Source organism: Neovison vison, chromosome 11 (genome assembly GCF_020171115.1).
Source record: "Neovison vison isolate M4711 chromosome 11, ASM_NN_V1, whole genome shotgun sequence".
NCBI lineage: Eukaryota > Metazoa > Chordata > Mammalia > Carnivora > Mustelidae > Neogale > Neogale vison.
The window spans coordinates 148,917,957-148,929,961 of record NC_058101.1 but is presented as its reverse complement, the minus strand read 5'-3'; the positions used below and the strand labels follow the sequence as shown (position 1 = coordinate 148,929,961).

General features: G+C 42.0%; 1 protein-coding gene across 1 annotated transcript in view; it reads right to left on the bottom strand.

Moving 5' to 3' along the window:
• Positions 1-11,339: 11,339 nt before the first annotated feature.
• Positions 11,340-12,005, bottom strand: part of FREM3 (FRAS1 related extracellular matrix 3) — an 82,744-nt gene continuing 82,078 nt past the window's right edge. The window contains exon 8 of the mRNA XM_044268036.1: positions 11,340-11,545. Coding sequence (XP_044123971.1) covers positions 11,340-11,545 — 206 coding nt within the window. The remainder of the gene's footprint in view (positions 11,546-12,005) is intronic.

Here is a 12,005-nt window from a genome sequence, read left to right as displayed (position 1 = left end):
TATGGATCCGTTAGTCATTTTTCTCCAGAGTCTAAGGAATACTGTGGCCAAGCAGCGTAGCAGCAAGAACAAAGACCACCTTATTTCTTTTCAGAGGCTCATAGCTCAATGTTTCCCAGTCTGGGGGTCAGCGGGATATGGCCCAAAGGGCTACATTTGGGAAGTGAATGGTCATTTTCCATTTTCCAGTTATAACAGGGCTGGTTTTATCATAGGCTATGGAAAGCATCAGGGACAAGCAAAACAAATGAAGCCCAGAGGACCTCTGTGAGCCTGGGCTCCTCCCCAGAAGTCCCGGCCTCCTTAGTGAACAAGCAGCTTCCTGGCCACCCCTTTCTGCATCAAGCAAGAAAAAGGAGGCTCAGAGAGCCAAACCAGGGAAGAAGGAATCAGGGGCTGCTGCACACAAAGTACTCACCAACAGATTTGTCCACACTGAAACCCTGAACCGGTTCCTTGCTGCCAGAGCTGAAGGCTGAAGGTCAGAGGCACCCAGGCAGGGTGGGGCCCCGGGACCGGCCCTAGGACGAAGAGGCTACGCTCCACCAGCCACTGGACTCCCATTACCAGCTGAGGGCCACACAACCCAGGCAAAAACTCCCAGCTGGCTCTTCAGCTTTGTAACCAAACCCATGTCTCCGGCCCGAGGCCCCTTGGAGCCAACCGCTGAGCGGTCCAGGCTGCAGCAAGGATGTGACAAAGAAAAGGGTATTGGAGAGGCAGCCAAAGGAGGAGATCGGAGGGCAAGCCTTCAGTCCACCTCCGGGAAGGAAGGAGAGTCAGGGACATTTAAAGGCAAAAAGGAAAGAGGTGTGAGTAAGAACCTGCAGCTGTGCTTAGTAGGTTCATTAACCCTTTGGCTGCCGGCATCAAACTCACCATCTTACAGCACGTGGACCTATACATTTCAGTTGAATCAGTGCAAGCCTCGGCCGCTCTCCTGGGCCACCAGAATTCTTTGTACAACGCGTTTCCTACCAGTGATGTGGATGTGCTCACCTGCTGTCACTGGCACCTGAGCACAGGCTCTATTTATCCGCACGCTGTGCAAGGGTAGAACTGGGAGTGCGAGGATGTGGGTTCAAGTCTTGACTCTGCCCTGTTGTCTGAGGAACTCCCAGTGCTTTTATGTTTGCTGTGGGGTGTTTGTAAATACTTCACATGGGACTAAGGATTAAATGAGAAAATGAAGAAAAAAAGGCATTTTGTCAATTTCAAATAAGGCAACTAGGGTAGTGCATGACGATGGTGTCCGAGCTCATTTGGGATTTTAGTTCTGGAGAAGCCTCACTTATGAACCAGTTTAGCTGGGGATCGCCCACTCTTAGGATTTCTCCAAGCTTTGCTTGGGGTCGCCTGCCCTCAGTCCCAGAGCCTGGAACACCACTGTGCCCCTTCAAGCAGAGAGTCTCACAAGCATACCTGGCCATCACCTTGCTCAGCCAACGGTTGCAGGGTGTCATAGGAATTACACATTTCCCAGAGGCAGGACTCCAGATGGGGGTTCTGATAAGAGGGGGGCCCACACAACCCGGGCAAAAACTCCCAGCAGGCTCTGGGATCGATCTCTGGGGGTTACACTACTGGTCAGGGGTGCTCTGTCCGTGCGTGGCAGGTGTTGTGGTGAAGCCATGCTTGGTATAGAGCTTACTGCTGTCTAGAAGATTGGGGGGACCTTGTAGTTGCCCACACAGGTGCCATTGAGCAAGAGCTTGAAGTTGGCCCAAATCTCCCCATCATGAGAAGATGACAGGCAGCATTCCCGGAACATGGAGAGGTGGCCTGCCTAGGGAAGGGCTTAGGGACCAGGGCACCCGGGGGGCCACCTGGATCTCTAGCTCTTCCAGTTGCCTGTGACATGGCCCTGAGATTCCCCCTTCTCCTCCCAGTGAATGCAGTTATTAACCTTTAGTTTTATGGTGATGCTTACCATCTGCGTTTGGCCTCATCACAGTGATTTTGATCAGATGGGGGTAATCAGGCCCCATCAGTCCCTGTATATTGATTCTTGGCTGAGGATGTTTCAGCCCCACTTGTGCCAAGCAGACAAGGCTGACCAAGGCCTGGGGAAATGGAAGCTAATGAAGACCTAAGGGATGGGCTAGGCCAGGGTTCATAAGAATAAGGAAAGAAATGGTAGTTATAATTTGTCAAGTGCCTCCTAAGTAGTAATGTACATACATCATCACATTTATTCCCAACAATCCTATAAAGGAGATATTCTCATTTTGCAGATGAGAAAATGGAGTCAGTGATGTGATTTTGTCTTTGTAAATTATTGACTTCTCTGTTACTAGGGAGAAAAGCTTGGAATAAATTGACTAGTAATGATAATCTTTAAAAGTATTTTTTAAAAGTTATTTATTTTTAAGAAATCTCTACACCCACTGTGGGGCTCGAACCCATGACCCCAAGATCAAGAGTCACATGCTCTTCTAACTGAGCCAGCCAGGCACCCCTCTTTTAATGTATTTTTGTCAAATAATTCCTCATCCAAACAGGTCTCATTTCTTGTTTCTACTAGATGCAAACCTGTGAAACACTTTCCTCATGGAGGCACTCAGCTGACTGTCTGATAGGTTTCTTCTAGTCCCTGAAGGATCTGATTGTGGACATAAAAAATCATAAATACTCATGCACACAAATATGTGCTTAGTGAAATTGTTTCCTATTTGTTGATTTTTTTTTAATGTAAAGTGCACAACAGATCATCTTCGGAATGCCTCAAGAAAATAAAAAGGAGGAAGAGACGATTACTTATTGCCTCCAATGGCCAGCTGGCTGGGGATCGCTGAGGAGTGGAAGAGAGTATGGACCTAGTGAAAAAAATGATTTATTAGGGCTAAAAATTGTTACATGGGGTTTGCACTGATATGATGTCCGGGTGGTTTGTAGAAGCTTCGCCCTCATGGGGAGTCCCATCCACCCAGCCCTGACCTGGACGTTTTACCCACACCATCGCATCAGTGGGGAATTCTATTTTAGAGAAAGCTGTTGTCCACCTCACACTCTGAGACTGGGCACGCATTCTGTGGCCTGGAGATGGCTATCCCATTTCTTTCCATTCCTTTCATGAGTATAAAAGCTGTGAATTTCAAGAGTCTCTTCAGTTACTGTATTCCTAGTAGCCTCGTATCTATTTGAGTTAAGCAATTCCGTTGTAGATACCTCTATGACTGAAATCACTACCTTTGTATTTACATATTGTGTGTAATGTATATAATGAATTTTATTAAGTAGATGTAGGAAATGTGTTGATCCTGATATTGTAAAGGCAATACTGATAACCTTTAAAAATTATTGTCTAGGAGATCCTTATCGGTCTTACATTACTTAAGGGACATTATTGCATTTGCTGTTTATTTCTGTGCAGCACCATATTGCGGTGCAGGCTGAGTTGGGAGGAGCTCTAGCTCTAGAACCAGACTGAGCTGCAATCTTGACTCTCCAGATGACTTTGGACACACCGTCTAACCTCTCAGAACCTCTGTCTCATTACCCGTAAAAGCGTTCTTTCACCTGAAGATAGTAATACATACCAAAGAGGAATGCTATAAGATGAAATGAAAGAAGGTGTGTAAAGCACTTAACACAGTTCCTGGCGGATGGTCAACTCCAAATAACTGAGAGAGCCTGTCATACAGCCCTGTTAATGTGCATGTATGCATTGGTCTTGAACTTACAAAACTTATAACACCTTGGAAAGTTAAAATTCTTTTAATTATTGAAGTATAGGTGACATGCAATATTCTATTAGTTTCAGGTGCACAACATTGTGATTCAACAATTCTATACATTTTGGTTTTGCTTACCATGTAAGTACTTAGTGTCTGTCACCATATAACATTATTATAATTTTATTGACTATATTCCCTATGCTGTAACTTTCATCTCTGTGACTTATTTATGTTGTAACTGGAAGTTTGTACCTCTTAATCCCCTTCACTTATTTCACTCATCCCTCTACTACTTCCCCTCTGGAAACCACCACTTTGTTCTCTGTAGTTATAAGTCTATTTCTGTACTTATTTGTTTTGTTTTTTAGATTCCACAAAAAAGTGAAATCATATGGCATTTGTCTTTCTCTCTCTGAATTATTTCACTGAGCATCATGGCCTGTAGGAGCATCCATTTTGTTGCAAATGGCAGGATTTTCTTCCTTTTTATGGCTGAATTATATTCCACTGTATGTGGAATCTTTTTTTTTGAAGAATTTATTTATTTTTATTTATTTTTAATGATTTTCATTATTTGAGAGTGAGAGAAAGAGAGAGTGAGAGAGCGAGCATGAGTAGGGGTTAGGGAAAGGAGCAGAGGGAGCCTGACATGGGGCTCAATCCCAGGACCTCAAGATCATGACCTGAGCCAAAGGCAGATGCTTAACCCACTGAGAAATCCAGGCACCCCTGGAATCTTCTTTACCCATTTGTTCATGGGTGGACACTTTGGTTGCTTCTATTTCTTGGCTATTGTAGATAATGCTGCAGTGAATATAGAGGTGCATATATCTTTGAATCAGTGTTTTCATTTCTTTTGGGTAAATAGCCACAAGTGGAATTACTGGATTGTATGGTATTTCTATTTTTAATTTTTTGAGTAACCTCTATACTATTTTCCACAGTGGCTGCATCAACTTATTCATTTATCTTCCATTTGTCTCATGATAGTACAGGAAACAAAATGCAAAGAGGGCATAAAAAAAGTCCCTACCCCCCAAATCTGGTTTATTGTGCTCCCAGATAGTTTACATATATTGGAAATCATGTTATTTCAGTGGTAAAGAGTGAACATGATGGGGACCAACTTCCACAGGTTTCAAGCAGTTCTAATTTTTTCTTTTCATTCTGCAGCCCTTGTGCCAAGGAATTTCCCATTGGGCTACTACCATGCCCCATCCTTTTTGTTTATGCTGACAACTGGACTCAGAAGAGTGAGCCTCACATCACTTATGGTAGTGACAGCTCGAGCTGCACACTATAGTCTTGAGCTGGCTTGGACATAGATGGGGTCAAGTGTGATTGATTTCATGTCAGTGAAGAAAGTGTTGAGGTCTTATTCCTGTGGTCCCTGTCATTGGTGCTGGGAGCTGTGGCCAGCGAGCCACACAGGGTCAGGATGTCATTAATCCTCTTGGCTGAGCAGATGGCTCTTGTCTTCTCATAATTGAAAGATTTGGGATTACAGGCCTAAAATGAGACAAAACAAAATGGCAGGGAAAAAATGCCTTCTTTTAGGTTACATCTGGGTGGATCAAATATTTCTACTGACTGTAGCTCTGACTGCGAAAAGGCCACATACCTGTCACCCTGGGGAGCTGAGCAAGAAGCTAAAATGACAAAACATTTTTAAAATTTGAGGCTTGTCTTAGTAAGGAAAAATTTTTCCCATACTATTTCTGTTTACAGTAAAGTGTCACAAATACATGCCACTAATGCTTGAGGGAGATGAATCAAATTTCTCATTACGATGTTGTTTGGCACATCCTGGCACCCAGACTGGTACCCACTGAGAAGCACCCACACTCCAATTTGAGGAGAATTATATTCTATTTACATACTGAAACCCCAGCATCAAGGTTTTAAAGTAATTAAAGGCTTAAAGGATTTCTGAGTATAAAGAAGTAAGGATAAGCTAAAATTAGAGGCTCACGGATTTTTGTCTATATCACAAGCTGTGGAATTTGTTAGCTTGGAGGGCAAGTGACCATTTTGAGGGTTGATGTGTGCTGGGTTGCACAGAGCACTGAAAAATGGGTCCCATGTTCATACACACAAGTGGAAAGCCAGCAGATGTCTGTCTTTGTTTTTTTGTGGCAGAAGTGTGAGAAGAGACATCACTTGGGGCACAGCTGGAAGGAAAGGTGATATGCATGATGCTCTTGGTTTCTTTCAATGTACACGATAGCTCTGGTGATCTGAAATATATACAAATGTCATTTCTCAAACAGCAAAATGGACCATATGTGGTCCCAGTATATTTGCCATATTTTCCATTAGATTATCTCAGTATTCCACTTTGGGATGTTTAAGGACAATCCTGAAGGGACTGTGCCAAAGAAACTGTAGTTCTTATTTTATTGCATTCATTCATCCCTTTGTCCTTCAGATTTGGATGTAGAACACCCACCTGGGAATGGTGCGCTGAGGTTCCTCAGACTCCGAGGCCTGGAAGTCCTGTTGAAGCTGTCCATATGGTTCCCCTGTGAGCTGATTATCATCTTGGTCTATCTCCACCAGACCCACTGTCCCTGCTTCTCTGATGCCCCAGCACATGAGTCCAGTAGACCATGGCAACCGAGCTCCCTTTTCCTCTGGCTTCCTGATGGGTCTGCCTGATGGGAAGTGCCCTCAGGTGAGCAGGGTATAGGAGCGGAGAGCTTAGGATACTGATTCCCTGGTTCACCCTGCACACATGCTTCCTTCGGTGGTTCCTCTCTCCATAGGTTTCCAGCTACTGTCCTTTCCAGGCTCTGGTACACTGCTCTGTGCTTGCCCCTCAGGCCTCATGGTGGGGATGACTCTACACTGTCATTGGTCTCTCGGTGCTTCTGCACCCCTTTTGATTCCCTTACTCCTGCCCACACATTTTCAATATTCCCCTCATTGAACACTCTCCAGTTAAATATTTTTGAGTGTGCTGTGATTTTCCTGCTGGGACCTTGACCCAGTAAAAATTCCTGTAGGAAGAAGAGCACTTTAGTCATAGACTTGGGATTGTTAGTTTATTTGCTCTTGTATTTGTAATCTTGAAACACAGTCCTATGTGTCAGGTATGGTGTCAAGTGCTGGACATAAAAAGTGTAACATGACATAGACTCCACCTTTCTTTTACTGATGATGTTTTTAGAAATGCCAAATGCATAATCTGCATTCAATCATTAATGCAGGTGCTTAGTGCTACTTAAAGTAAGAAAAGAGACATAATGTATGATACCCCAATCTCATTTCCTTATAGAACACTATCACATCCATACTGGTCATATTTTATAGAAGCAAACTGTCTTTTTTTTCATGCTTCCTAACATTTACCAAACAAATATATCATATTAAGAATAGTGGGTAAATTGCTGAATTTCTAGAAAGATGGTTGAGTAATTCTGGTTAATTAAGCTTTTTGGTTAGTAGAGAGTCACTGCATGACTCACCCATTTTTAAGGACTTACAATAAAATATATATTTTTTTTACAATAAGATATTCTTAACACAAAATTATGGTAGACTTTTTGGGGGTTGTAAGTTTGAAATAAAATTCCTAGTTTAACATTATAAATGTGGGGGTGGGGTGGAAGAGGCAAGATTTTGTGATGATTCCTGACTATTATTTTTTTTTAATTGATATTCCATTGTAGAGTCAAAGAACAAGGTTTTGCACCAAGTCCAGCATGTTTGTGTTTGCTCTCAGCTGGATCCAGTTGATAAATCTTAGTGTCAAGATATGTCAAGAAACTAAGAATGGAAGGTTCTGAGGCCCTGGTCCTTCAAATGTCAACATGAACCTCAGGTCAAGAGAAATTCCTGAATGAGTAAAGAGAAAGGAAGACAGCTGCATATATGCCCCCTGCTCTGAAAATATTCTTTCAAGGGTACGAAGATCACATCGCTACTTGTCCTTCATCTGAGCATTATAAATGCAACTTATACAGGGATACAGGTGTAGAAGTTGGAAATCAGTATCACCGGGACAAAATCTAGATGTCCCAGGAGCTCTAGAGGAAGATCCACTTCTGTCCTCTCCCAGCTCAGGTGGCTGCTGGCCTCGCTTGGCTTGTAGCCGCATCACTCAAACTTTTCTGTCTGATTTCCCTCAACTCTCTTCTAAGGACACTTGTGATTACAGGTAGGCCCACCCAGGAGAGACTTCCCATCTCAAGATCCTTAATTTGATTTCATGTGCCAAGATCCTTTTTTCCAGGTAAGGCAAAATTCATGTGTTCCAGGGAGACCTGCATTCTTTGGAGGCCATTTTCAGCTGACTACACCTATCAAGTTCTGTTTGTTTTGTTTCCTTCTCTCTACTTCATCATATTTAGAGACACGTATGGTGAAACCCCGTTTCTCAACCCCGCTTACATTTTGTTTTCACTTCTATTGTGTATAGTTTTGGTGATACCTCTTTGTATCCGGCTCATTTTTCTAAACTCAGGGCTAATGAGGACCCCATTTGACGCCGTCATAAGCTGTGATGATATAAAGCAGTGAGGTCATTATAACCTGCTTAATTTCCTAAATAGCAAAAACTTGCATATATTTACCAATGTAAGTATAGAGTAAGTTTGGGAAAAAAATGGCTGATTAATATGCTGACTTTAACACAAAGTTATTCTCTTTCCTAGGCATGTCCTCTTACTTTTTTCCATATTTTTAAAGATTGCAATAGCAACATTATTATTGGTAATCTAGAATTCATACCATTCTATCAAGTAGATATCCCACAATTCAATTAACAATTTCCTTTAGTATGGGACATTTAGGTTGCTTAGAATTATTCACTATTATAATACAGTAAGTTTAGGAGTAAAACATTGTGGTGCCTTATGGCAAAAAATTTTAGAGTGCTTGCCAGGTAGAAAATACACTGTGGAGTTATCAGTGTTGGGTTGTCCTTCATGGTCCATTGTCACCTGGGCTGAGCCCTGGTGGGTACAGCAGTGCACGGAGGACTCATGCCTGGTGTCTTGTTCACTGCAGTAAATGACTGCCCTTGGATGCCTGTGTTTTTCATTCACCCTGTGAATGGGCTTCTTAAACTGGGCCCTGGATACTGGAATAAAATATACAACACCTTTCCACATACAGTTAATTCAGTAGTAGAGACATCATGGGGCATCTGGTATAGCTCCATGATGCTTTCTAAATCCCTAAGAAAATGAAAGTATTTTTCTTTTTAAGATTTATTTACTCATTTGAGAGAGAGAGAGAAAGAGAGAGAGAGAGAGCAAGCATGGAGGTGGGGGGGCAGATGCAGAGGGACTCTTAAGCAGACTCTGAGCTGAGCATGGAGCCTGAGGTGGGGCTTGATCCCATGACAATGAGATCACGACCAGAGTAGAAACGAGTCAATTGCTCAAGTGACTGTGCCACCCAGGGTCCCTGAAAACTGAAGTATTAATGAGAAAAGCAATGTATATACTTTTTATTCCATAAAAATGTAGCACAGGGAAGAATATGTGAGGAATGAATATGAGCCCAATTTTCCATAGTGTTTACATCCATTCTTGGTAGGAAATTGGGTGTTTTTCACTCCTTTAGACCACTAGATCACTTTCACTCAGAATGTACATTCATTTAGTACAATTAAAATCATATTTAGAATATACTCGGTTTTATCCTAGAAGACTAAAAAACGTAGTTTTCCTTCCCTGGCATGTTCTTCTGGGAGGAAACTAGGAATGGAGCGGACTGCACAGAAAGCACAATTGGTAATGTCACCCAGGAAAAAAGTTGTATGCATAAATACTGCATTCTTCTGAATGAAGTTCCTTAACAAAAGGCAGAACAAGAGAGTGAGAGAGAGGGGTTGTCTGGAAAAACTCCGAAAGACTGAGATTAATTTCAGTTTCAAAACTTATCTACTGTGGCTTTCTCTACAAACCTGACAATATGGATTTTTCCTAGCCACAGAGGTACTCAGTGGGAAATTCAGGATGGTTGCTTTACTTGGGGACTGTTGGATGTGTCTGAGAGTTATCCCAGCCTGTATGTTGTTTCTTCATTATTTTTTTTGAACATTTGTGAAGGTTTCATATCTTTCTGACATGTTGGAGAAGCCCAACAAATATCTGTTGAATTGAATTGAGTCTAAAGATTTTTTTTAAGATTTTAGTTTTAAGTAATCTCTGTACCCAACATGGGGCTTGAACTCACAACCCCTCGGATCAAGAGTCACATGCTCCACTGACTGAGCCAGCCAGACATCCCGAGTTTAAAAGAATTTTGATCCTGATAGCTGGGCGAATTACAAGATGAGGGAGGGTGATTTCCTGTTGGAAGATAAGTACTCAGACAGGAATTAGAACTGGAAATAGAGGCCAGATTTCTCATTTTATAGAAGGGCAAGTGAGATCAAGAGTTGCAAGGTAGCTTGGAAAAATCTCTCTGGTTGGGGAAGCCGATATTGTCCAGCAAGGAAGCAAAACCCAGCCTGATGATAGATAAGGACTTCTTTACCTATATAGGCAGACCACATGGAAGCTAAGAGCCTCCTTGTCCTCTCTTCAGCATCCGTGGGGAAGGCTTCTCGAAAAAAAAATTTTTTTTAAGTGTTTTTTATCATGTGCCCTGTTGGCTTGTGAATAGGTTTAGTCATGTCTGAAACACAAATTTAAAAAGGATTTGCATAATGAGGAATGACTAGATTGAAGATATGGTTTTCAGAATAATTTGGACACTCTGATTTAGTGGTATTAGCTGAGGCATGCTGATGGTATTTACATTGCCAACTTAAACTTGGTTAAGAACAAATTGGGCAGTTTGCGGCTTATACAACTCTTCAACTTTTCATTCTTCTTCATGATATTTGCATTTTAAAAAATCATTTTATTTTTATCCTCTTTATTTATTTATAAAGATTTTATTTATTTATTTGACAGAGAGACAGCGAGAGAGGGAACACAAGCAGTGGGTGTGGGAGAAGGAGAAATAAACTCCCTGCTGAGCAGAGAGCCCAATACGGGGCTCGATCCCAGGACCCTGGGATCATGACCTGAGCCAAATGCAGATGCTTAACCCACTGAGCCACCCAGGCACCCCTTTTTATTCTTTTATGAAGGAATTTGCAAAGGAAGGGACAGCTGATGAAAGGATTCCCTACCACCTAAGTGGCTCTGAGTAAGAATTGTAGTAATTCAATCGAGTAATTGGGCTTTTGGCTTCTCTGCAAATTTCAGTTTGGGAACTCTTATCACAATAACCCGAAACACTAAAAGAATGGGACACTATGTATATCGTTGAAAGGTGCTTTCTGTCCAGCACCAATTGGTAAAGAGAAGCCGGCCCTTTTATTCTTACTTTTGATTTAATTCGTGACAATGGCTTTCACTAGCTTTAGAAACAAAGTAAAAGAAAATAGGACAAGGAAAGCAAGAGCAGCCTCATCTTTTCTGGGCTCACTCCTTTCTCTGTATACTCTCTCTATATATATGTATCCATACAATCACATAAACTACATTCTCACATATCACCAGAATATATATAACACCAACGACAGTACAATATCATTGCTATTCCAGAGTTGCTAAGCCCTAAATATGTACAGTTTCATTCTGTTGTTAGGAGATGCTTTTGGGTGTTTAAGTCCTTAAAGTCTTTTATTCAAGGGAACTACAAGCACTCTGCTTACAGTCAGATGGTGTCATTGATGAAAATGGTGGTTTTATCTGGTTCTCCAAGCGCGGCACCCTCTGGCATCTGGAGAACTAATTCAAACCTTTCTGGACCTTCCAAGATGGGCTGTCCCAGGTCATCAAGGATCCTCACTTGGAATATCTGCATACGTGCTCCCGGAGCAAAGGCCAGATTTCGGCTGATGCCAACATAATCTATTCCAGCTAGTGGGAAAGGGAAAGTCAATAGTGAGACTGTAGGATTCATTGTCATAAGTTTTCCTTTAAAGGAAAACTTCCTTCAGAGAAAGATAGCATACTTCTACGTACACTGCACCCTCAGAATCATATTTTGTTGGCTCGATCCCCAGAAAGGGGGAGTTTCCATACTCAACCAAATGCCATGATAGTCACTCATCCATGACCATGGCCTGTCCTCTTCGGGGCTCTCCATGTTGAGACCAGGTACATCACCTTCCAAGCACTTCCCCCAAAATCTCACTGAGAGACTCAAGGCTCTCTGAAGGCCACTTAAATTTTTAATAAAGAAGTTTACTTTTTACTTTTTAATTTTTAAGGTCACTATCATGAACTTTATTTTCATTAGGTTTTACTCATTCACCTTAGCCAGATACTTGGTTGATCTTACCACATTCTGCTTGGTTTTACTAAGACATGGAGTTTC